Source organism: Terrapene carolina, unplaced genomic scaffold (genome assembly GCF_002925995.2).
Source record: "Terrapene carolina triunguis isolate 2854851 unplaced genomic scaffold, T_m_triunguis-2.0 Scaffold234, whole genome shotgun sequence".
Classification (NCBI taxonomy): domain Eukaryota; kingdom Metazoa; phylum Chordata; order Testudines; family Emydidae; genus Terrapene; species Terrapene triunguis.
Window position 1 is genome coordinate 3,735,049 of NW_020664585.1, and position 27,461 is coordinate 3,762,509.

A 27,461-nucleotide genomic window follows, 5' to 3' on the forward strand; every position below is an offset into this window, starting at 1 on the left:
TAGAATGGAACTTTTCTTTGGTATAAAACAGGACCTCGGAACAGAACACTGGAAACCCTAGGGAAAGTTTCCTCTACAGTAGGTTACAGAGCGTAAGTGCATACGTCAGGAAGTGGGCATGATCTCCTACTTTCTCTTCCAACTTTTCCAGGAAGCTTAAATCAGTTGCTTCACCAGGCCGTAAACATTCTTCATCCTTAAAGAAGAAACATTGCAGCATCTTAATCTGACCTTACTCCCTGCTGATGGCAGATTTGAACATGATTTACTGACCCAAGATTTGCCAAAATCATTTTCTGTAATCTGTATAAAGTGTATAAGTCCCCTCAGAGACCACAACACTGTTTAGAGAGTGGTCATTTGGGATTTGGGGTTACCTACTGATTTTAGGGTTTTCTAATAGCATCCATCACTGTAGTTACCTGAGTGCTGCTGCATAGAGAAGCTGGCCTAGTTTTCAGAAGTTTTATGAACCCACAATCCCATTAATTTCAACGAAAGTGGCAGATTCTCAGCCCCTAGGAGCATTCTCAGCATATAATATCAAAGTATAGAGAAACATTTGCAACAAAATGCTTTGTTTCAGCAAGGTAAGTCTGGGGAGGTGGGGTGTATTAAAAATGTGTTTCTCTCTATCATGATTTAATTAAATGTACCATATTAATGCACATTTAACTTTGAATGCCACTAAAATCTGGGCAGTGGACACACCTACCCTTGTTCAAATAAAAGTGCAGCTGTTAAAGAAATGCCAAGTAACTTTTTTCAGAACACAAACTGTCATCTCATGACTGTAACTTAGTACAGTCTGGTTACAAGATAACATGTCATAGTAATTACTTGCAACTTAACTACAGCATTACCATGAGAAACTATAATTAAGGTTTTCAGTTTATAAACTATTCAGTTTCAGACAAAACACCTATATGCTTCCTTGTAAAATTCATAACTCAGTTTTACAAGACTATTGTTATGCACAGAATTTTACATTCTCTGCAAGTGTATGCCTCTCTCCTGGTCTGTCTCCGTGCTTATAGTCAGTTTCACATGAAGATGGCAGGGTGGAAGAAGTTGATATCACTAGGCACGGAGACCCAGGAATACATAGATAAAGGCTAGAGATTCTTGGTCAACATTGATTACAGTTTCTAAGAGTCCAAAAGCCTCCAAACCTACTGGATTCTCATCTTTTCTACCCGAGAACCACCCCCCGACCCACACAATTATGATATGTACAGAAGAGTTCTCCTTGCACATGTACTTAATGCTAGTATTCCTATTCTAATTAAGCTTCAATACTCATGATACTCCTGCCCTGGGTTTCAGTGCATTAGTCACCCGGCTTCTGTATCCATGTGATAAACTCTCCACTCCTCAGTCTACAAGTCAGCAAGCCATGGGGGTCAAAGCACAACGCATCACTGTTGAATTACATGCATCTTTACAGAAAGAATCTCTATAAATCTTACCTTTCTTGTTTTTTGCATTTAAGAACCGATTGCCGTACAGTAATTGTATTACCAAGTTTAAAGCAATTTGATTTTCTCGTAGGGCTCCCACCCCATTTATCCCAAAGGAGGAGGAGAAGGCTGCTCTGCACTCTAGGAGTCCTCTTGCAGACAGTGCCCTTCCAACATCACTAAGGCTAAAAAGCTTCATTCAAGCAGCCCCTGCATACAATGCAGGATGGTGACGGCTGTAATTTGGGGCTTTTGAGGATAGAGACAAGTAAACAGGAGAAAATCTCAGAGCACAGCTCAGAAAAAAGTACAAGTTGCTCAAACTTTACTTTGGTGTTCTGTGGTGTCTTCAGACTCTGTAACCTAGTATTCTACCCAACCCTTTTCATAGGGGAACTTGAGCATCCATATATTTACATCCTGGGTACCGTCGAGTTCTTAACATATTGAGAGAGTAATAATAGTATGGGATTACTGCACAATAAGGCACAAATTTTGTTCTTACCAGGATGGAGATTATTCCTTTGTGTTTCTCTTCAACCAAGTCACAGATGATCTTGTTGTTGAAATATGGAATTGGCTCCCACTGGGATTAGAAAGGAAAAAAGTGATTTTTAAAGATTTCAGAGAACTTTACCTACTCCAATCTGAAATAATTCCAAGTTAGGATTTAAGGTTTTATTGGAGAGGTTATTGACCCAGCCACTCCTCAATATCTTCCCCCTTTAAGCAGCATGGGCAGAATTATCTTAATCTCTACATTACTACACTGCAATCCTTCAGTCTCTTCCATTGAAAGACACTCAGCTGCATCTTTTGTTGTTAGTATGTCTTTATCCAATGCACAGTTAACCTGTGGAATTTGTTGCCAGAGGATGTTGTGAAGGCCAAAAGTATAACTGGGCTTAAAAAAAAAAAAAAAAAAAGTTTAGAGGATAGGTCCTTCAATGGCTATTAGCCAACATGGTCAGGGATGCAACCCATGCCCCATGTGTCCCTAATCCTCTGACTACCAGAAGCTGGGACTGGGTGACAGGGAACAGATCACTTGATAATTGTTCTGTTCATTCCCTCTGAAGCATCTGGTGCCTGACACTGTTGGAATACAGTACACCAGACTAGATGGACCAATGGTTGGACCCTGCATGGCCATTCTTATCTTACAAGGATCTTCTTGATTTCTACAAAGGCATTTCATTGCAGAGTCTGTGTTTCTAGCCAAGAGTCCTAATTCTGCCACATTCTCCTTCAAAGCATACAAATTAACTCAACCAGAACGACTGAACGCGATAGGAAGGGTACAACTAGGAGTAGTGGGATCAAAGTAGGGAAAGGGAAAAGTTAGGCCAAGTACAGCGAGAGCTTCCTGTGAGTTCTATTACATAGCACAGGGGTTCTCAACTGGAAGCTGGGGGTCAGACAGGCATTCGGGGGTCATGACTATCCCACACATCCCATGTTACCAAATGGGAGGAGGGTCTGTGGGAGAGAGCCCCCAGGACAAAAGAGGTTGGAGACTGTGCTCTCTATAGCTCTCAAAGGGAAGCATTCTTTAAAAAAAGATGACAATATGAAAATATACCATCAATGATAATCCTGCACTAACTGAAGGGAACGGAATGGGTGGGACCACTATGCCTTTTCCATCTCAAATGTCAAGGGTATTCCAACTGTAATTGAAAGTTTTAAAAAGCACTATTAATGCCTTGGTGAATAAGAATAAGTTTGCTGTGCAGTGATGTTCCCAAGAGAACAAGACAGGGAAAAGCAATGAGAGTTACCTCTATGCCTTCCATCTCATATTCCTCCTGCTCTGCCTTCAGAGTCATTTCGATTAACAGCTGCTGGAGCTTTTCGTTGCAGTAATTAATGCAGAACTGTTCAAAACTTTTGAAAAATCAAATAAGCAAGAATAATGATATGCATTAAAGGAAAACTTTCTAGCTGCCTTCTTGGTTTGTAGGGAAACAAGTGTAAAAAGAGAATTCCTATTATAACCCTTCTCCCCATGACAGAAGATGAGCCCATGAAATAGCTGAGACAGCTGTAGTTTTGCTTTCCCACTAGAACTATATTTGAATAGAAAAAGCCCATATCCCATTTCAAGAGTGGCTACCTACCAGTGTAGATGTTGAATAAGAACTGGAGAATCAGTCCGGATAAAATATGCCACTCCTCCCTCCCCACCCACCGCCCCTAAAACTTCTGCTTGAAATTCAAACCAAATTAGAGAGCTTTGATAAAGTTCAGCTAACTCCACCCTCTACCTTCCCCAAACAAATATGCACACTGTCATCGGAGCTGCAATTCCAGAAGGAAGTACCAACATTCTTCCCAGAAGGGCTGTTTTTGAGAGACTCCCGGCCCATTTTTGCTGACACAGCAAGCTCAGAGCAGCAGACTAACAGTTGAATGTTTCTGAACTAAACTGCCACATTGTCACCCATCACTAACTTCCTTCCCAACAGCCTTATAATTGAACATATGATGACAGAATAAGTGTTACAGGGCAATGAGTTTTGTTTGGCTAGAAGAAGGTAGTGGTCACATCCTTCTGTCTCTCTAGAGGCTTTGAAAGCTGCCCCACACAAGAAGATGGCCCACTCCAATATTACATGCACAAGTTCTTCCATATGATTCTGGATTTTTAACGCAATCAGCCAACTAGAGCAAAGAAATGAGTCGAGACCTTCACTGTGCTTCACTTAGCCAGTTACGCCTACATACTGCAACACATGTCACAGATTAGGTACAGCTCAAAGCTGATGAAGAGAGCTGGGACTCAACTTCCTTGCCTTTCTGGGGTAAGCCAAAGCCTGAGCCCTAATGGCCATGCATTGCTTTGGAAGCAGACCCACATTAGTGCACGCACAGTTTGAGCCAGCTTCAGTGGCACTTACCTGTTTGTATCAAACACTTCAAACCCATAGATGTCAAGCAGCCCAATCACCGTTTTCCTGGTGAGGTCCTGCCAAAGATACCATTAAATGCTCCATGAGGAAAAGATGATTTCTGTAACTGATGCGATTGCTCTGTATCATTGATGTGGTTCCCTTCACCTAGATTTTAATCTCTCTCATTTGTTCCCACTCTGCCACTGACCAGGGAGACTCATTACAGGGACAGTGTCATTAACGCATGGGTCCCTCTAGCAGGCAATTCTGCAGCTGAACTGACCAGATATTTTGGTGAGCAAGCCAAGATAGGTCTAAATATTCTTTGTGGAGGTTGGGCGTAGAGGTAGGAGAGACTGTGGAATAAATCCCCTTTATCTTCCAATGGCTTCACCCTCTTATAGACACTGGCAGGATGGCCGTCACATATATTTGTTCCAGACAACCATTGCCTTCTATATTTGGGTATGACACAGGATCCCAAGCTGGGGACTCCTGGTTGTTCCTAGCTCTGTGAATGTTTGTAGTCTCTCCAACTCAAAGCCTAATGTTAACTCTCAGACCTGGGTTTCTTAGCTGATAGTACAACACACATCCTGGTGCACAGCTATTAAATCATTAACGGGGGAAATCTAGCCAACTCCCATTTTCCATCTTTCAAAACTACGTATCTGGGATAATAAAAACGGCTCCATGCATGGCTGCCTGGTGGCTTACCAACCCAAAAGCAAAGACCTCCTTCAACTAGTCTGGAAGGTCACTTCTCTCTCCTAAGCACAGATATCAAGGCTACTTCCCATACAAGTTTTGTCACCATTTGGAAAATATTTTTCTTGTCTTCTAGAAAGCTTAGTTTTATGCTAAACTCCCCTTGTTTTTGCACCAGCATTACAGACCAGCAAATAGCATGTTAGTTTGCTGCCACATGTCCAACAGGAGAAGCACATACCATAGTTTGGATGAGTCCTACAAAAGCAGTGATTTTTTTTTCTTATCAGCTATAAAGTGATCATGTATAGATCTGTATTTACTTCCAATCAGGATGGACAATTTTAAAGCAGGTCATGCATTAGCCAAACTACTTGACAATGTATCTTTAGTATTCGATACCAAAAAACATCAAGCAGAACATGAATCTCCAGCTCACAGTGGTTTGAATCCCTGAACTCAACTAGCAGACTTGAGACGTCTGGTGGAAACCACCACATTACTGACTCATTCTGGAAGTGCTGTCCATTCACTGAATGAGACAGTACTTGTTTGTAGAGCACAGTATTAGCTAGAAGGGAACCAACCTTGTTGGCTAAAGATCCATTAATTTTGTTGACTAGCCAAGTAAAAGTCCGTCCATAAATTGCCTTAGCTGCTGCATCCCGAGCACAGAATGCCAAGTCTATGTTCAGGGGACTTAGGACCTGAAAGAAAAAAAAAAGGGCCGGTAAAAATACTCAAGGATAGTAACTAAGGTAACTCAAAGTCAGTAATTTCTAACTCATTTCATGCTCATGGATTAGAGAGCAGGCTACCATCTGACAGTCTCCATTTCACACTGAAGCATGAGCAAGCATTCTGCCTTCAGATCAAAACTGAAGCCAACCACAGCTCCAGGTACCGGTCCATAGCTAGCACCTCAGGCTGGTGTGACTACTGCTCTAGCGCCCCAGCTAGGAGACCGCATGTTGGGTCCTAGTGCCCTACTTCCACACATCTCCCACCCAGCTGCACACATTCTAACCTGTAGCAGAGTTTAGACTGGTCCAGTCTCACAATGAGGAGATGGATTTGAAGTCAAAGAGGTTTTGGATCACGGTTTTGAAATAAAGTGAGATATTCCATATATCATCTTTTTGGTCAGAAGGTGCAAGACAATAGCTACGAATCTCCTAGCATTAACATTCAGGCTACAGGAGAGGAGTCACTGACAGCGAAGTAGATGAATAAAAATAAGGATTGAACCCCATTTTACTCCCTAATTTGGGGGCAAACATTCATCTATATAAGAGCTAAATGATGTACGCCAGATATAAGGGGGAAATGGGTATACACTATCAGTATTGATTAGGAGGCTGCATTTTGGGACTGCCAAATTTCAAGGGATTCTGCAATTCTGATGGCTTTCAAACACCACAAAATGTTACAAGCAGACATTTTATACAAATACTCTCATCTGCATATGAAGCCAAATTTCTCAAGAAGCACTTTACAGACTACACAAAGGAAGATAATTTGGCTCAGACGTGTGGCTGCGTGTAAACCTTCGTCGCTCCTGGCTTTTTTCAATCACTTGTGTCACTCAGCAGGAAGGCAGCCTCACACCAAACACTTCTCAGCTTAATATCTCAGAAATTTACAAAGGAAGGTAACTATTCTTACCACAATTATTTTACAGATGGGAAAAGAGTCAGAGATTCAGTAAACTTGGTGAAGTTTCCTTAGAGAATCTGTGAGTGTGTCAAGAACAAAACACAGGGTATCCTGGCTCCTTATCCCAGGGTTTTACCACTAGACTGCGTTGACTTAATAGACTATGAGGAATCGGACACTGGCTTAATTTATACCTCTTCTGATCTGGCTTCTATCTTTCTGTGCGTAAGAGCTTCCTGTAGAATGGATAAGTGAACGCCCAATAACTGCCAAAGAAGAGAGCCACAGTTAGAGTACAAAGGGGAATTTCATGAATACAGTCAATTTGGAGTGAAATGTCCAGGCTGTTGCCTTTTACTGTTAATTACTCTTGAAAACCCAAAATGTAACGGGGCAATCAACATTTGCATTTCTCTGCGCCCACAGATAAGTAGTGGAATCCATGATATTAAGATTTAAAGGAAAAGGAACCAGACACCTTTGCTATCTCAGTTATCTCTGGTCATATTGGGATTTTAACTACAGCATTTTTCTTACTTGCAGTGGTTTAACATGATTGCCATGATTAGAGGTCGGTCAAGAATTTTCTCCCATAGTGTATTGGCAGACTGCACAGGCACCTTGTAGGGGTTTGCTCCCTTGTGGAGTACTGAGCTGCTGCTTCTCTATTAGGCTGTAGCCCACACAACCCATTTCTGGTTGTTAGGGGGTGGCAGTATTGGCAGATTAAGTCACTCAGATCTCCTTTGTTATATTTAAAACAACGTTAAGCAGTTGATTTCTACTGACAACAGGAAATTCCAAATGGATGCTGCTGCCACTCCAGTCTGAACATGCAGCTTGACCCTTTTGTGCATTGGATTGAAGGAGCCACATAAGCCAAAACATTACGTGCCACCACAGCGACAACTGTGCCCCCCTGTCAGCAGCCACCCTGCAAGCAATGCAAAGTCACTTATGCAGGTCTGGGAAGTGACCATGTGTATCTTTATGCCAACTGGGGACAAAAACACTATTAAAAACAATGAGAGAGGATATTCTAGTAATGCCTTAATACACCACACCCATAATGAAAAGCATGGATCAGTTACACAGGAAGCATAATGTACTGTAAATACCCTTGATGGCTAAAGTTGAATTAAAATGCTAAGGAGCCTATTCTACATTACAGATTTCAACTTTTCCATCTTTATGCTGACAGCAAGAGTTGTTTAAAACTTTTAAACTTCAGAATTCTGCATCTGGCAGCTCAGTACAGAGTTCACAGGGGTGCTATAAAGAGGACAGTGGAGAATAATTGATCTAGTCCACTGAATGCAGGACAAGAAGTAATGGGCTTAATCTGCGGCAAAGTTAGATATTAGGAAAAACTAAGGGTAGTTAAGCTCTGGAATAGGCTCCTGAGGGAGGTTGTGGAGTCCCCATCACTGGAGGTTTTTAAAAACAGGTTGGACAAACCTCTGGAAGGGATGGGCTAGATTTTTTGGTCCTGCCTCAGTGCAGGGGGCTTGACTAGTTGACTTCTCAAAGTCCCTTCCAGTCCTACATTTCTAGGATCCCGATTAGCACAGGGACGGTTTGAGCCGGACTCGACGCACAGAGCCAAGGTGAGCCCCTCAGAGCAGAGGCTGTCCTTCTAGAGAATTTGGACGCTTCCTAGGACAGTACGTGCTACCATCCACAAGTCAAAAACATAGCAAGGAAGGGAAGCAGCCCCTCAAACCTAGTGCCTTGGGCCCCTGCTTCCAAATCTGTATGGAAGCTTCCTGTCTCCCCATAGATGATACCTTTGAGATCCATTTGATCTGGCTGCCGTTGGTGATGATGGCATGACCGTTACTATCTTCTTCATACTGAATATTCCCCAGGTGCAGGACACTGGCAATGACCCCAAAGAGATGCTGAGGCCAAAGTGACAAAGACTGTTAAAAGCCAAGTTCATATGGTTACATGGTCATTACTCTTAAGCAGAATATGCTCTTGTTTGGCTCAGTGGTAGTGCAATCTGTTGATCTGAAAATCAACTACTGCTGAGAAAGACAGAGAGAGATTATCAGCTATTTCTCTAGACCTGGTACAGAAGGACACTCCAACCTGGCCACCTCCTTCCAGTCTGACTCCCTGGGATATGCACATCATCGGACACTTCAAAATTAAGCCAGCTGCTCAACCTTAGAAGTAGATGGATGGTGGGAATCACCAAAGTCCACGGGAGAGGCAAAGACGAGGTCACCAGGCATGCATATAACAGGGCCTGTATCTCAGGCCATCTTGGTGCTGGGACCATCACTTTTATAGACCCTTCTTCCCAGGGCCGGTGCAAGGAAGTTTCACGCCCTAGGCAAAACTTCCACCTTGCGCCCTCCCCCCCAGCCCTGCGGCAGCTCCCCACCCCCCCTCCGCCCTGAGGCGCCCCCCCTCCCTGCGGCAACTTCCCCCCTAGGGAGCCGTGCAGCAGCTCCCCACCCCAGCTCACCTCTGCTCCGCCTCCTCCCTGAGCACACCACCCCCGCTCTAGTTCTCCTCCCCTCCCAGCCTTGCGGCGCCAAACAGGTGATTGGCGCCGCAAGCCTGGGAGGTGGAAGAAGTGGAGAGCCTGCTGCGCTGGGAGAGGGAGTCTGAGCCACACGTGTCAGCACGCCACCGGCAGCCCAGCCCAGGAATGCTGTAAAAAAATAAATATTGGGGGCACCGCTTTTTGGCACCCCCAAATCTTGGCACCCTAGGCAACCGCCTAGTTTGCCTTAATGGTAGCACTGGCCCTGCTTCTTCCCTTACTCCTGAGAAGTTCACAAAAACACAGGCAGCAGAAAAAGGGCACTTGACTATATGATGCAGTTAAGACAAAAGCAATCCTTGCATTTGCAAAATGGAGTTAGAGAGCCATTTCAGAGAGGCATAGATGATACTCCAATGAACTCTGGACCCAACTTACTTAAGTGATATAAAAAAAAAAAAAATCAACAGTTAGGAACTGCAGAGAGGGAGAATGTTTTAATTTGTACCATGAAAGAGAATTGGTCATTTGACAAAGCCACAACCATATCCCCCAAACTCCTAATTCTGCGTCCTGTATTATATAGGAGATCAAATTAATTCCCTTCTGGTTTTTTTTTTAATTTATTAAATCTATCAAGCAAATGTTTAATGATATGAAGAGTAATAACAGCCCCTGGTTTTTATAGGTGACATGAAGTTCTGATACCAATCTCTACCTATATACACATGACATTTTTCGCTAGAGTGGTAGCAATATAGACTTCCTTTAGCAACACACTTCGGACCAGAAAACACAGGGTGGGGAGGGGATCAGAAAGTTTGCCACTGGCCCAGTAATACTGTTTGTAAAGCATTTTCCTCCTGGTGGGTACAGGCATTAGTTATTGCATCCCATTTTTCTATCCATTATGGAATATCAGAAGCCAGTAAGGTATTCAGACAATTCCTGCTCTCAGGTTATCTTGTCCACGTCTTAGTCAGTGCAAGATTGTTCCCCACAACATATACTTCAGCACTGTATCCAGTCCAGTTTTAGGTGTCACAAGGGAAGAGACTTCCACCACTTCCTTAGAAAGAGCAGTACAGCCCTTATTTGGAAATTTCCCCAGATATCCATCCTGAACCAGGATGGAATCAGCAGTTACCCCCTTTCATAAACGCACATCACTTCTCTTGCCTCTATACCTCAATATCTGTTTCAGTGAAGTCAATGACAGAGAAGGCTTTGCGGACTGTTTTCCAGTCACTCTTGTCATTAATGGAAGACACTTTGGCACATCGACCCTATTGAGGAGAAGAAAGAGCATGAAAACTTTGCATCCATCACTACAGTTCTATGATCAGGTGATCTGTGTACCACTAGCCAATCACACCTGGGCTTGGCATTTTTGATTCCCAGTTCTCTCAGCTCTTTACCACCTTGTTTGTAGATATACACACACAGAAGGTTATTCCACTCTTGTCCATTCAGCCCATGGCTCTACTGGTCAGTCCTTTCTGTAACTGTTACTTAAGAGCATGATGTGTGTTGAGTTTGGGTACTAGGTACTCAGTGCATTTATGGTGAAGTTTGGGCTCTAGCCATCTATTATGTTTATAGTAACGTAGCCTTTGTTACTCAATGGTGTCTATACCGGGAGAAGGGCAAATTGTCTGCATATTATACTCCATCAAAAACAGCAGTTTGCGCACATGATTCTGCATTTTATGAACAAGCGTAGGGAACACTTTTCTTCATATTATATATAACAGCTGCTTAAGTCCTCAAGCTTACTTATTTTACGCCAAATTAATAAAGAAAGCCTTAAAGAGAGACCTTTACACCAAGTGTAACTTGCAGATAATAATCATTTTACTAGTTAATAGTTTAGGCCATGCTTTCCAGTGAACCAAAGGGGTATTTTTATACACCACCAGCCAGCTCTTCCACCTAGTGACATCTGCCATTAAGTCACAATGCTTCCTCTACGATATAGCACTCATTTGCCTGGCAACAGTTTAATGTTTATCACAGTCTATCACAGACAGATTAAGAACTTCACTGTCATGGACTGGGCAAAAGCTCTGAAGTGGAATAAGCTGTTACCCATGCACAAATATCCTCACTAAGAGCACGGAGAATACAAAGTGATTGTATTGTTAAATTCCTTATGGAATAAGATTTCTCGTTTCAGTTTGCTTCATTGTGAAATCCATCTCTAAATTAATGGAGGAGAGGCAAGGATAGGTTGGATTCATAACTAGAGGGTAGAAACTAATTCAGGACCAAGTTTTAGTCTGGTACTCTCATGCAGCTTCTAGTGATTTCACAGCCTAAGAGCAGAATTTGGGCAAGCCATAGTGTTGTCTCATTCTAATGTGCTTTATCCATTAATACTGCAGAAGTTAGTGTCTCAACTTCCTTTTTTTCTCATATTGCTGCAGCTCTGGACCCAGGGCAAATCAGTGTCAAAAGGTGAAACAAGGGTAGAAAACCATACACCGACAGCTGTTCTACAGTATTATAATCACTTAGAAAATCATTAGATATAGTCATGACTTCTACCATAATGGAGTACATGAATGGTGAAGAAAACCCATCAAGTCATAGGTGATCATAATACATAACCTTTACAGAACAAGGTAACAGGTACTGCAGATCTATGCTGCCAAATGCAGCCTATGGAACCCCACAGGTCGTTCCATGCTGGGGGCCTAGTTATCCCAACCTGTATAAGATACATGTACTTCTGCGGGTTGCGCTCCAGTCCTAGCCAGCGAAGCAGGTCATCTTCCCCGCACTCCAGCATCTGGTAGAAGATATGGAAATTCCGTTCCCCATTGTTTTGATGAACGACTCGGGATTTCTCAATCAGGTAACTGAGGATATGCCCTCCTACTGGAGCTCCCTGGGGAGGAGTGGGAGGGGAACAAAACAAAAAGCCACATGAGCTTAAACTGCTAAGCCTTCAACACCCAACAGCCCAAGTGACAGGAAGCCAGCAGAAGTGTTGTGACTGCTGTATTCTTATTAACACACACACATACTGTGACAAGTAACGATGACACCAGAAGCCTATCTGCTCTTCTTACACTTCATTAGTTTCTCTATTAAAATATCACTTACAAGTAGACACGTACTGTCTGAGGAGTAACGGTCTTTTCAACTAGCTCCTGCCCTGTAGTGAAATATTGCCTTTTCCACTGGGCAGTTGGCTGTGTTGCCAATAATGCTGGAAACTTCCAAGATACAAGACTTCAGACACCTCAGTCAAAAAACGCAAGAGCTATAAAAATGAGGTCAGAAGGTAGCCTGCGAGGTAAATAATTTTGCAGGGCAGTATAAGGTTTACTGACTAAGTATTCCATGCTGGTGCCAGATAGGTACATAGTTATGCTTGTTTTGGGAATGCGCCAACACATTTGTTTTTACCTTAAAATCAAATTGGATATCCATGTATTTTCCAAATCTACTTGAGTTGTCATTACGCAGAGTTTTTGCGTTTCCAAAAGCCTGCAGAGAAACAAGCAAAACCAAGTCACTCCTCTTGCTGCTGAGAGCTCTGCGTCTAGAACTGGGGTCATGAGGAACTGAGGGAGAAACATCAGAATGTACAGCTTTAGATAGCCTATGCACTTTCCCCTCTCTTTTCACGCTTGGTAAGTCAATGGGCAGCTAAATCCCATGAAACTCTGAAAAATTAGGTTTGTATTTACCTGAGACTGGACATATTTGCTTCCCTCCTTCCCCACCCCCTGCTGACACAGAGCATTCCATAAGAGTAGAATCCATCTGCCCAGACACACCATTAGTTACACTCAACATACATTCAGTTCTCTGATTCTCTTCAGTTGGTTCTTCATGTAGGGTTAAGTATCAATGGCTCACATTTACTTACTGCCATTGTTTAGTCACGAAGACTTAGACAAGCTTTCCTAAAATTTCTGATTAGATGAGCATGTGTCATCTAAAGTTCACGGAATGTGTGCTCCCACCACATGAATCTATATCCAGCTCTCCGCTCATCTCATTTTTGGGAGAGCTCTGAAAACCTGCCCTGAATAGTAGTATCCACAGTTACCTTCCTGCACATTAGGCAACTAGAGGGATAGGTGACATGCTCTGAGAGGCTTGTTCATTCATTGATATGGTTCAGCATTTATTAAATGGTCTCCAAATATTTTCTCCTTTCCTTATGGAGCACTACTGACAAAAATCCCCTCTTCACACAGCATTTATATTGAGCGGGAGACTAGGTGTTTTGATTATAGATGAAGAAATACTGTAAGCTGAAAACTACAAGTGGGAAAAAATTTAAATCCCTGGACAACGAATTGGCCTACATCAATTCCTTCACATTTTCCAAGTCAGAAAGGACGTGCTTGCAAAGGGGCTGAAATTACTTTCATTAGAATGCAACCAGAGATCAAGTATCCCTGCAAACGGGAGGCCATTCTCCTGATTAGATCTCCTCTCCTTCCATACATTCAAAACATTTCAGTTCTATATACAGAGAAATCTTGCAGCCAATCTCCTCTGCATGGTACCCCTTTAGGGGTTTATTATTTTTTTGTTTTACCTCCAGAACTGGATTGGAGAGCAGCAAGCGATCACGGACTATTTGCAGCTGTTCCGTAGTCGGGCAGGTCACTGCAAAGTACTGCAATATCTTCTTGGAGGCTTCTGTTTTCCCAGCGCCACTCTCCCCAGAGATGAGGATGAAGTGGTTATTGTATTCAGCACACATTACCCGGTAGGCATTGTCCGCTATGGCATATCTGAATAAGAGTCACACACACCAAAAAAAAATAAATAAATAAATAAAAATAATCAGCTTTAAGAATTACTCAATATGAAACAGCCATACAAAAGGATGGCAGAAAGCTCTGACAGGAGTAAATGTTCCATAGGCTCCTTAACACTGGAGACAGCTAAAATTTACAGACCTTGGACTGGACAGGCAAGCAATGTTCCCAGCAGAAAATTTGCAGATTCACAACTTCAGAGTGGAAACATTAATTCAAATTGAGAGATTGGCACATGGAGGAAAAGAGCTTTATCAACAGAACCCATTTGGACTGTGCATGCTGCTATGGACACAGGTTAGCACACTGCAGGTCCGTGACCCAAAGGCAGAGACTGACCAACCTCAAATTTTCATTTATTTTTTTTTAAAAGCAGCCTGCTGGTGAGCCCCAACTTCTCCCCATGAAGATATTTTAAAAGGTAACAATTAGTGCAACCACTTTCCCACTTTCCTCCCCCCCACATTTGGGAAGAAAATCCAAAAATCAACATCCAGCTTTGAAATTTGACCTCAACCCACTTCCTGCTCCCAGAACTGGCTGGAGGCAGAATTATGAGCACTGAGAATAGGTGGAGCCCACGGAGCCAGGAGGAAGGTCAGAGACTGTGAAAGGGAATGTTTCAGAAACTGACGAAAGGATATACTCAGTCCTGGAATTATGCAAGGGCACATCCTGGCTGAACCCTGATGGTCTGACATCCCATCATCAGGTAAGGCATCATGAGGAAGGCATGCACTGAGCTCTGACTTACTAGAAAAATTCCTTAATTCTAGCCCTGTCTGACACACATTCTTCCCTCTGGCCAGGGGTGGCTCTATGTATTTTGCCACCCCAAGCATGGCAGTCAGGAGGCTTTCAGCGGCGCACCTGCGGGAGGTTCAGCTGGTAACGCAGATTCGGTGGCAGGCCTGCAGGAGGTCCGCTGGTCCCACGGCTTCGGCGGCGGGACCGGTGGACCTCCCGCAGGCATGCCGCCGAAGGCTCCCTGATTGCCACCCCCAGAGCGACCGGCAGGCTGCCCCCCACGGCTTGCCGCCCCAGGGACGCGCTTGGTGCACTGGTGCCTGGAGCCGCCCCTGCCTGTAGCTTTCAACAAATTGGCCCCTCAATTTCGCCCTCTTTAAAATGGAGATAAATACTTACATGCCCTCACAGGGAAGTTGTGAAGAGTGATTAACATTCACAAAACATTTGAATTTTCAAAGCTGTGTCAATATTAAGTTGAAATTACCCTCCTTCCAAGTTCTGACATCCAAATGCCAACTCTGCAGAGACATATACTAGACTAGATAATACTCAGTCCTGCCATGAGGCAGGGGACTGGACTAGATGACCTCTCAAGGTCCCTTCCAGTCTTATGATATTGTCTAATTGAAGTTATTTGATAAATAACCCCGCAAGTGTATCAAGTTACCTGCTAAGATTGCTATTATGAAAAGTTCCCCCTCTCCCACCAATTACGTTTGAAAGTGTTTGTAATATTAAAAACCACAACAGAAACAGTGCTAGACCTGACCTTATGAAAGTCAAAAAGTGTTTATGTGAACTGAAAGCAGGGGAATTTAGTGCTACTTACATATGTGGTGGCAGTTCAAAAAAGTTGACCCCTTGATAAATCTCCATCTGTTTAACTGAGTAGAAATCCAACTCTTTGTAGGGATTCACAGATACTAGAAGGGTACCAATATAGGTCTACAGGGAAGAACAGAGCGTAGACAAACGGAATGACTTCTCCTGAAGGGCAACCTCAAGCATACCATGTGAAAACTGACAAGATAGAAAATGTGGAACTTTTCTGTAATGAAGATTTCAAAGACTTCAGTATTTCTGTGTTCCATTTCTAACACCCCATACACTTAAACCCTTATTTAAAGGTTGGCTGGTAATTACATTGGTTTAGTCCTTTAATTGTCTTAATAATTGAGACTTTTGATACTTCTGTCCCTTGATGCTTCTGGGATTTGGTTCATATTTATATCCCAGTTAACATAGGAACATATTTGCCCATAACTAACACTGTTTTGTTAAATCATTGAAAGTCTGTTATTCTCCAGATGTGATGCTGATGTTTCATAGGAAAGCTAAATTCATAAGCCATCTGGTGGTTACTTAAAACTGTGCATGTCTGCAGTGTAGTAGCTGTGTTGGTCCCAGGATATGAAAGCGTCAAGGTGGGTGAGGTAATATCTTTTGTTGGACCAACTTCTGTTGGTGGAAGGTACAAGCTTGCAGGCTACACAGAGCTCTTCTTTCTACTCTGCTTCCTTCCCCAGACCCGAAGAAGAGCTCTATGTAGCTCAAAAGCCTGTACATTTCCCCAACCAAAGTTGGTCCAATTCTTTCATAAGACTGTATATGGAAAGAAATAATTCCTTCCTGAGCCCTGCAGATGAACAAATCTCAGGTTTCAAGATGCAAGTCTAATTGCCTTAATTTTAAGTATCAGAGGGTAGCCGTGTTAGTCTGTATCTACAAAAACAACAAGGAGTCTGTTAGTCTTTAAGGTGCCACCAGACTTATTTGGGCATAAGCTTTCGTGGGTAAAAACCTCACTTCTTCAGATGAGGTTTTTACCCACGAAAGCTTATGCCCAAATAAGTCTGTTAGTCTTTAAGGTGCCACCAGACTCCTTGTTGCCTTAATTTTAGAATATTTCAGTGAGCCAAAGTTACACAACACTTTAGAACCTAGTAACAACTGACACTCCACATTCCACCAAGTCCTTTCATTTTTCCCCCCCCACTTGCCTCATCAAAATATTGAGCTTCATCTAACAGAAGAGAGGTTTGGTAAGATTCTCTACCATTTAAGTTCCGCACAGCAAAAACATTGCATTGTGGGTGCTCAGCACCTTTGAAAAAACAAGGCCATTAAGAACTAGCAAATTTTCATCCTGCAGTTCAGAGCATTCTTTGTGCTGGCTTGGCTTTTCGTGTTCCTTTGTTATTTATTACACACCACTCGGACACCTTGAACATAAACCATACCATCCACAGAAGTTACACGTTTTGGTTTTTTTATCTAAAGGGCAAATGGGGCAGTCAGCCTGCCAGATACTGCAAACATCTTTCAACCCCTCCCTGTATAGCAGACCACAAGCATTAGAAAGCCATATTCTTGGAGAGATAATTCACTCTGTACCAACAAGTCAACACTGCAGTGACAAGAGAAGTTAAGTCCACCTGGAATTCTGATCATCCCAATACAATAGTTCCACAGAGATGCCCCGTTTGGCCTTATTCTTAGACCTGACTTGTAAGCAGGTTGTAGTCTGAGGCATGTCACCTTCCCACAATTACATGTTAGTTCACACTATCGTCTAGACACAAGTACCAGCATTGCCATGAAAGATGAAGTCATAAAAGCATGCAGATTTACGTAGATGAGGTTCTCTCTGTATCGCTTGCGAAGGTTGTCCAAGAAAGCAGCCTCACTGGTGTGGGAATCCAAAAGAACGAAGTCCTGTACCCCAACTCTGTCCCGGGCAATCAGAGCCCCTTCCATGTTCAGCTGGCTGTGGTTATCACCCACCTCTTCTTTCTACAATGCAAAGAAAGTAGCTCAGTTATACATGTGTGATCCTTTCCTTTTTCTGAAGGGGGAGCTTTCACACTGGAACAAACAAAAAAAAATCCACCTCTTTTGAAAGCTCTGGACCCTTTTATTATTTCAGCAATTAATGACTTAATAAAGACTTCCTTCCTTCCCAGCCGAATAGCCTGCTTGGTGCTGTCAGAACCCTGTGTTTTGACATCCCACTCTGTAGCCATGGTCCAGTGGCTAAGGCATTAGCCTGGGATGCAAGAGATCTGAGTTCAAGTCTCCCAACGTGACCTTGGGCAAATCTCCCACTATGTGTGCCGCAGTTCTCCATCTGCACAATGGAGCTAACAGCACTGTCCTGTCTCAGCATTATTGTGAAGAGAATTTCAATAAAGACTGGTGGTGCTCAGGTAGGATAGTGTAACGGGAGCCGAAAGTACCCAAGATAGATACAGATGGCAGCAATGCTGCCAATTCAGCATTAAAATTTGCTAACTGATCCTACAGTGAAGCAGACGGAAGCAGCCTTAATTTCAGCACAAACCCAGCTTTGGTAATTAGCAAGAGAAGAATGAGGACAATCATGTAGAAGGTAAAGGATGCATATTTATATCTGATTGACAGACAGTCCTCAGGTATGAAATATTCACCTAGGTTGTTTGTACCTGAATAGGCTGCAGTAAGGCAAGCTGCCCTACAGTTGGAACAGTCATCAAAATAGACTAGTAGGAAGATCCTCAAACTGGAGTTTAAAAACACTGCATTTTTCTAACCAGTGGGAAATTCAATCCTGACGTGGGCTTATCAGCACAGTGACAATTAGCTTCCCATTACTGTAAACTCAGAGCCTACTCACGATTTGACAGTTAGAATGAAGATCTGAGCTTCAATAACGGATTAATTTTTCTGGACAACAAAGATCAGATAGAAAGGGGAAAAAAAAAGCGCTCAGTTTTCCACATAGGGTTCTCTAGAACTTAACACAATTGCCTAGAAGCTAGACAAACCTGGTTTCTAAACCCAGATGAGCCACTAAAGATTAATTTAAACAAGCCACTATCACTGTGCCTGAGTCAGCTTAACTGTTTCCAGTTGAGTTGGTTTCGTTTAGATACAAGATCAGGTGAGCTGCTCAAGCTACAACAGCTGGGACTACTTTAAAAAAATAAAAAAAAGGATCTTCCTAAAAACAGGTGCTGCATCTGACCTTAGTTTTTCCAAGGAAATAAAAATTAACTTGCATCTGCTGCATTGAGTAAGATGACTTTTTTTAAGCCTCGTACAAGCAGATGAGGAACAACCTTTTTAAATCTGGACAGCAGATGTCTCCACACACCAAGGAAAGCGTTCTGGACGTAATGATGCAAAGATTATTAGATACAATGGAGTTGTCATGCTGGAGACACTGCACTTTTGGAATGATATGGAGATAACAATGCTGTCTTGGCTAGCGTTCTCCTCTCAAAAACAGACGGAGACTGTGCCAGGGCTACAGCTGAGCAAACGGCCTCTCCATTTCCCTGCACTATTCATTTTTGACTTATTACCTTGGAAAATACTTGTAGAATAAAAGGTATTTCCCATGACTGGGATACAGATATTCTGTTCTGATTTACAGATTGCATTAGGTTTCTTACCCTTCAATTTTTAATGATGTGCCCAGTGAACATATTGAACACTAGCAAGTTGACAAGTAGGATATTCTTTATAATTTCTATAGCACTTACATTTCAAAAGTCCTGAACCAACATTACACATTTCCAAGAACTCATTTCTCACTCTGTGCATGATTTATTTTATATTGGGCCAAAATATTTTTAAAAAATAAAGTTAAGGTGAGATTAAAATGTTTTAAGCAGTTCTGGAACTTGAATTAGACTAGAGAAATAAATTTGGCTGAAGATCACTAAACTTATGTGAAGGTTTATCAGATATGGGAATTGTAATGCAAATCTCATGTTTGGTATTATTGTGTTGGCCTTTATGATGGGTTCTTGATATTTTTCTACTCTGTCTCAAAAAAAAGATGCACAAAAGATTTGGAACTGGCATTGAAAGGATGTTGTGAGAGGCTATTTATATAGCTGTTGTGATGCTATTTTAGTTTTTAAACCAGAAACTGTGCAGGAAAACAAATCAGAATAAAATGCTATTTCTGCTTTTGTTTCCAGTTTCTACTGATTTTTGGCAAACCTTGACTCTGGACTTGAGCTTTGGAGAAGGTCTGGATAACATGAGTGGAAGAAAGCAAGTCTTGCTGTCAGAAGTGCAGTTATCATGCAAGAAGAATTTCACCAAAAGGCATATCAAAGCACTGAACTCAAGTTCACATCTTGTTGTATGACTGGGATAAGGAGATTTAGTTGAGCTCAGAGAATAGTCATCCTTTCACAAGACATGCAGTATATTAGCCCTGTCTACAAAACACACCAAGTGCATTTACTTGTTTCATAAAAAAACCACACACACACACACACACACACACACACACACCATCTCAGCTTCAAACACCCCCCCCCCCATTTCAGAGGTAATCTTGCCACACGTTTCAGATATGCAAGGAGGTTTTGACCACTTATAAAAAGTACAATGAGATTTTTTTTTTTAATGAGTAGGAGCATCTGGACCAAAATTTTAACTCAAGTAATTACATTAGATAATTCTCTTTATCTTAAAGTCATTTTAACTTTAAGTGGAAGAAAGAAATACTACATCCTCTGAATTGCTTCATAGTATTGCTGGGCCCTTGTTAAGCAACTTGTGTTCCACCCCAGAGGTAGAAGTGGCGGCTGTATTTTTAGCCATGTGTGAAGTACTTGATCCTTGTGCATGAAACCTGCCCTTACTCAAACATTGTATCAGGAGGATCACCTTCAAAATTATTTTCAAGTTTTAACAGAATAGATATCTACAGGAAAATACCCGACTCTCTATAGTACATAGAAGACCAGGGTGTACAGGAAGAGAGAAAAATCACCATGAATTCCAGCATGCTTTTAACACACTGTGAACATTGAATTTGACTCTTTACAAAACTCGAAGGAGTATTAGTGCCCGAAACCCCTCTCAGCTTTTGATCTGCATGTCATCATGACTTTCATTCCACACATCTGCTTCAGTAAACTGATTCTCAAGTTTTATACGTTTAGTGCTGGCATTTTCTAAGCTGCTAGTGACAGGAACAGTTAGGACACATTTCTACAGTCTCTCAAGGGGTTACGAATTCACAAAAATTAGTTCATTCTGATCTCTTTCAATACTATATTAAGAATGATCATTCTGACTGGAACAAAGCAGCAACTTGATTCAGTCTGTTTGGAACATCTACAAAACACAGGAGAGCATTCATACCCAGTTTTGTATCACTTGGTTATAGATGTCACAGTAACATCCAATTTCAGTAAAAGCTTGTTCTGCAGGAATTTTCTTGTCAGGAAAGATATGAACTACAAGCTTCAGTATGCCAGAAAAAAAAAAACGACAAGACAAATATGTATTTATGATCTAGTCACAAGAACTATCCTCTTGATGTTCCCCTTCCTTTCAAATGCTATTCAACATTATCTGGGAATACAGTTGTCACGGAGGCAGCGGGCCAATGCTCTGGAACTACTCCGTATGAAGCCAGTCAGGACTCTGGGGTAGCATGCCTCCTCTCTCTGAGCATACTGTCACCAGGGCAAGAAGCTTACACAGATTCGACCTTCCTGGATCTGACCTCGGAGCATTCAGCATCCCTTTCCACACCATGTGCTTCCCACAGCAAGTCTGCCCGTGCGGGGCTCCTGGGGAAGCCGGAGGGCCCTGGACCCCAACTCCGCAGTCAGCAGTGACTCTCAACCAGCATAAAACGGAAGGTTTATTAGTCGACAGGAACATAGCATAGAACAGAACTTGTTAGCACAGAAATCAGCGACTTTCAGCCAAGTCCATCTTGGGGAAATCCTGGGCCAGATGCCCAGTCAGACTGCCCAGCTTCAAGCAACCCAACCTCAGACATTCCCCGTTGCTCCTCCTCCTGGTCTTTGTCTTGCCTCCCAGGCAAAGTGTCACCTGGTCATCACCTGCTCACATCCCCATCCTGGGTCTCAGGTTATGAAGGGCACTGGCCATAGCCTATGTGCAGGCAGCTGGAGCAGCCTCACCTGCCTCTGAAGGTCTCAGCTAAAGTCACACACCCTTATTCCCACCGCCTAGACATTGATGCAGCACACAGAGAAACTGAGGCATACACAGTATTCATGCAAAACAGTAAAACTCACATAAGCTCACATCCAACATAAGGGAAAGTCCCCAAGTTGTCACAACAGACTAATAATAAGTGACATCTTTCCACCATGAAACAAAGACTACAGTCTTTTTGGAAATACCATCCTACACTGTTTATCCGTATGAGTTGGCCTCTAAAGAGGTGATTAAGAATGTAAATATTAAATACACATTCTATATTCATGCCACAGAACATATAGGATAAAGATTTACCTGGTAGGTCTTGTTTTTCCCCCCTGCCTACTTTCCTCACCAATCAACAAAGGAATGCTTTCTAATTTTAATCATCTGGACTTTCTTAAAATCTTGCTGCAATTTCAATTCTGATTGGAACATGGTTCCACCAACAGGAATTCACAAATACAGCCGGGAAGGAGAACAACTTTTGTAAGACGTGACCAAATTATGCAAGAGTTTATCAGAGTTAACAGAGTCGCTGTTAGTAGCACAGGTCATTAACTGATCAGAAGTTACTTGTTCCAGGGTGATGACAATGAGAGGAAATGAATGCATCAAATAAAAAACACATTCATTCCGACTGTAGGATCTCATGAAAAAAGGATTTTGATGGGGGAGGGGGTGAGTGAACCTGAAGTTTAGGGTTTGCATCTAGCCACAAAGCTTAAACCCAAACTCTTCAGGTTGTATTTCCAGCTGAGAAAAAGACTTTGCAAGCCCATCTGTGCAACACTGAATGCGGAGGAATGGCCTAGTCCCACTAGCCATGGGCTAGAAAAAGTCTCTCTTTTGGGAAAAATTCTAATTGATCAGAGCAGTTTCTCTGCCAGGGCAAGAAGGTAAATGGAAACCAGTGAGCAGGCTACGGTGTGGAAGTTAAAGAAGCCTAGTCCTGGATTTCTCCATTCAGAAGCATTCAGCACCTTCTCAATACACACTTTAATACTGACCTTAACTGGAAGAAAATGGCATTGCACTACTCTTTTCCCTACACACATTCAGCCATGGCTGTGCTGGGATAGGCTGCACTGGTATCTCCCAATAAATAACAAACCACAATATTTTCCATTGAACTATTCCTGAATATCCTAATTCAGCTGTCACTAATTTTGGATTATCTTCAACTCACTTGAGCTGTTCAGTTCTGGGGTTTTAGAGATCTGTCTGGCGCTCAGCATGTATCCCATGTGTCACTGGTATCTGAGCACCAGTCTTTAAAGTCTCATACAGGTGACTATATGTATTACATTGCGATCGTTCTTTTTTGGATCCTCCACTCAGCAAAGTACAGCCTGTTCTCTTCCCAGAGCCCCACACCCCTTTCATCTTACTGTTTATTGTATGTGCACCAACACCCACCCCTAGCTTCCCTTTCACTGACCTCTTCTTGTTACCTGCATAAGACTTTCTATTTAAGCCTTTCCATTTTTGCTACTTAGGATAAGGAATGATCTCTTGTCTAACATTTCTCCCAGGGTAAAGTGATTCTTAAACGGGGGTTTAAGATGCAAATCATATTTTAGTTGTTTTGCTGCTTGATAAACATTGCATGTGTTTAGCTAACTAAAGAAGTGTCTTACAAGTCTGCTACTGACACCACTCTGCCAAACCAAACAGAACTGAAAACAGATACTGAAGGCCTTAACCCATGGCTGACCTAAGGAAGTTCAGACCCCAAACCATATCACAATATAAGCCATTTCCCCTTATTTTTCGCCCCTGAACTGCTGGTGACATTAATTTTTCATGCTACTTTTGTCAGGCAGCTACTGTACTGTAACCAGGTTAAGAGAGTTTATCATTTAATGAGATAATGTTTAAAATGACAAACACAGTCTGTCTGCACTTCCAAGAGGAATTTTGATAGTATTCTAGAACATCCGCTCAGTATGGAATGCAAAGAGCCAGTCTTCACTCCAAGCCCAGGAACACCAACACATGACTAATCTTGAAATCACAGTAGCTGCCTAGCTGATCAGGTTTCCTTAATTTATTTTGTTTACCAGTTAGCATATTGGCAATTGACACTCTGTTCCCCTTTGGACATAGATCCTGCACTCATTTCTGGGCTAGGCTGTGCTGAGATTCCTGCAGCATTGGCTCACCACTGTGTTTGGCTCAAATGATGGCAAACTCATTTCTTAATGATCATGTTAGTTAAGGTGGGATTTTTCCAAATCCAATGCTAATTATTCCGATGAAGTCCCACCTTCACCTAGTAAATGAGGGATACTCACTAACCTGTCATTCTGAAATCTCTCCTCACTGCTTACCTATGAGAATCAAGGATTCTTCTGATTTACTGAAATGTGACCTCTCTCGGGGAATCTATTCTTACTCATTTAACTGGCTAGTTTAGCCACAAAGCAATTTGTTTTATCCCCCACTGGGATTTATTTTTCCACATTTGAAGATAATGAGAAGCAAAGAGTTTAAAAAAAAAAACCAAACTCTGGAGAGGCTTAGATTCTTCATCCACCTCCAAGAAGAATAGTTTGATTTTGGTACAAACAGAAAAGTCCACAAGAAGTTTTGCTAAAATATTACCATTTTGTGTTAAAAGTTCGTGTATTTTTAATTTCCCAACCGGCTCTAAAGCGAAGTGCTGTGCTTTTTATGGCTGTTTCTTCTCTGTGGCAGTACAGTGTAGAGAGGGATGGTCACGTCTATTTTAGGGGAACACAGTGTTAGATCTGTTATTTTGAAAGCACTGGAAAGTGTGCTGGACATCATTCAGAACTGATGTGAAGAGAAGTTCTCTGCCCTAAACAGTGGGCTACAAGAAAACCCCACACCAAGTATCACTAACTTTAACAGGATGCCTTACGACATTGGGGCCTAGGTGCTATATATGACGGAGTGAGAGTAACAACAAGGATGGTATGGTTGAAGAAGAACAAGGGTTACTATAAGATCAGCTGGTTACTCACTTCAGGTCTGTATTCAGACCAGTATTTAGCTTTATTTTTAATATATGCAGGAATTAACATTGTTGAGCCATCACAAAAGTTTGTTCTACAGATTCACAAATAATTTTAGTGCCCATGAAAGTGAGGGCCTGAGAGCACAGGCTTGAGGCAGGAATAGCAGCACCAAACAACATGCTAGTTCCCACTACACAACGCTCCTAACTCACCTCCGTCTTGCTTTACCTACTTCAGTTTGAGGCTGAGGTTGCTAACAGGCCACTTCACCTTGATGGTCTCTTAGAATGTGTTAACTACTTATGCTAAACAATTTGTTCCACCTCCTATTTAGCTGTGACACTGAGTATCTTTCCCAGACCTGAAGAAGAGCTTTGTGTAGCTTGCTCTTTCACTAGCAGAAGTTGGTCCAATAAAAGATATTACTGCACCCACCTTGTCTCTAATATCCTGGGACCAACATGGCTACTACTTGACTGACTGTTCAGTTAATTTGTAATACTGATCACCTAGCTGATTTCACTACAACATCACAGTCTACATGGATAGCAGTCAGATTTCCTTAAATTACAGATCAATCCTATAAGACTTGATTTTAGGGAGTTTGATCTATGCAGTACAGCTCACACTTCCTGCCACTCCTTGATGAAGTTTTATCTGCTATACCCGCCCCTACCAAATTTACCAAGATAAAGTAGGCTAAAGCCACTGCAGTGCAGTTGACAGGCTGTACAAATTTCTGGCTTGCCAACCAGACCAGATTTAGTAAAGCATGTCACAATGCCACCTGTGCTGCTGCTGTTAATTATGTCCCTTGGGAACTAGCTATCACAATACCTTCTGAGTAAAAGCCAAATGTCAATGGTAGGTGCTGGAGGTGGGGAAAATATTCTCAGTAGTCCCTGGCTTGTCTGGTAAAGAGGAAGAAGAGCACCTTCACAATAGGACTGCCACCATAACAACAGGAGTGGATAAAATGTACTTTGCTGCAGGCGGGATTGGGTAGGCAAAAAACACTGAGGTAATTTGTGGGAAATCAGTTTATCATAAATAGAATTTTAAAAATGTAAAGCAAGTTTTTTTTTTTTTTTTAAAATAAAAGGTTTTAATACTTAAATTTAAGCAAGGGATAGAAAGATTTGATGTCTATTGTAAGCAGAGTTCAAGTATTTTTTTTACATGGTTTAAGCAAGATTTGTTTTATTCTTTTAGTGGTAAAAATTGTGTCTGAATTCTTTTATATAAAATGTATCAACTGACCATGTTTGTTCTAGTAGCATGGAGGAATCGGTCTCCTGTGGGATTTGTGGGATCTAAGGTTTTTGCAAGTAACAGTGGGATAAAGCAGCAAGAAACAAATAATGTGGGAGTGGATATTGCGGGGCAGGATTAAATAAGTAGTCCCAAGCAACACAGTAAGCACACACGCCCTGAATTTTTCTACCTTCTCCACTGTCTAAGATTTTTGGTGGCTACAAACTAGCTTTTTGTCTCAGCAAAAGGCCCTCTTCTACTTTTGCCAGCTTAAAATAAAATTCACTCACTGGCTGAAACACTTCTTCATGATGGATAGAAGCAAGGTCTCCTGATCTTATAGAAATAGTGGGATTCCCTAGGCCAATAAGATGTGTTAATATCTGAGTAACAAGCTTTACACTGAGCTAGAATGTCCTATTTCAGGTTTGAGACACAAATTTGGCAGAGCCCAATTACTGATGGTTTTGCACATCTCCATGACTGGCTGCCATCCTGAGAAACTGGTCATGATACCAAACATTTAAGACCCCTTTCCAGCTCTTTCACCAGTCTACCCTTGAGATGTAAACAAATAGAAAGGCTAGTGGCACAGTGATTTAGTACAGTTAGCCTTCTGGGGCTTCTGGTTTAAATCACAAGTGAAAATAAGGTCAAGCCCCTTGGTTATTGCTCAGGACAGGATCTCACAGCTCCTCTCATTAGCAGTGCTGCTTCCTGACACTAAGTCTGCTTAGTCTTGGACATGAGAAGTATGCATCTTCATTGCAACAGGTGGTGTTGCCATAGATCGCGCTCCTGCTCCCATTGAGCTCAGTGGGTGTTTTCCCATTGACTTTAATGAGAACAGCCTCAGATCCTCAGTTGCATGGATCGCTCCTGTGTTAGAGATGCACCAGGAAAGTTTCCCAGATTATATACCTGCCTCCTTCGCTTAAGCCTCAGGAAAGAGGCTGACTAGGGAGGCAGTGACAGAGCTTAACCAGAGAGTGGAACACTTTTATTCATTATTAATTATTAATTATTATTATTATTATTATTAAAGGTGACAGAATGAAAAAAAGTCTTGTGAGCACACTAGCCAGTCTCCCTGGCTGTAGGGCCTGCAGACTCACTAAGGACTGAATAGGCTTTGGCAAGTGTACTCTCCCCTTCACCCCCCTAGCAGTTACCTCAAGGTCAGGGCTGAGGCACACTGGAGGGTTAGTCTAGAGAAGCTCACAGTGCGACTGCCTGTGTAGTCCCTGTTCTGGAGTTAGATGGGGCCGTCCCCTTCCCTCTCCCCAGGGCTGTAAAAATCTATCCTCTTCCATGAGCATATCCATTGTCATGTGCTTGAAGGGAGCTCTTGAAGCCCCAGGTTAAAACTCGAATGCTGAACTGATGGCAAGTGTAGGATGGTTTCCTCCTCTGGTAGAGACACCTCCCCTCTGGATACTCTGGACACAGCCTTGTGGCTCAAAAACGTATCTGCAGGCTACTTTTCTTTTTAAACAGGTGGAGGGGAC

The 27,461-nt window shown here is 42.3% G+C and overlaps 1 protein-coding gene across 3 annotated transcripts in view; it reads right to left on the reverse strand.

The window, feature by feature from the left end:
• The window catches only part of MYO1H (myosin IH), a 42,842-nt gene extending 20,774 nt beyond the window's left edge, over positions 1-22,068 (reverse strand). For all 3 annotated transcript variants that reach the window (XM_024215076.1, XM_024215075.1, XM_024215077.1), the window contains exons 1-14: positions 22,031-22,068; positions 17,384-17,545; positions 15,582-15,697; positions 13,777-13,975; positions 12,630-12,710; positions 11,926-12,105; positions 10,403-10,501; positions 8,506-8,619; positions 6,913-6,984; positions 5,650-5,769; positions 4,361-4,428; positions 3,242-3,347; positions 1,966-2,046; positions 105-196 (exon numbers count right to left, since the gene is read on the reverse strand). In XM_024215076.1, the coding sequence (XP_024070844.1) occupies positions 105-196; positions 1,966-2,046; positions 3,242-3,347; positions 4,361-4,428; positions 5,650-5,769; positions 6,913-6,984; positions 8,506-8,619; positions 10,403-10,501; positions 11,926-12,105; positions 12,630-12,710; positions 13,777-13,975; positions 15,582-15,697; positions 17,384-17,509 (1,454 nt within the window). In that variant the 5' untranslated portion in view covers positions 17,510-17,545; positions 22,031-22,068. The remainder of the gene's footprint in view (positions 1-104; positions 197-1,965; positions 2,047-3,241; positions 3,348-4,360; positions 4,429-5,649; positions 5,770-6,912; positions 6,985-8,505; positions 8,620-10,402; positions 10,502-11,925; positions 12,106-12,629; positions 12,711-13,776; positions 13,976-15,581; positions 15,698-17,383; positions 17,546-22,030) is intronic.
• Between the last annotated feature and the right edge of the window lie 5,393 nt (positions 22,069-27,461).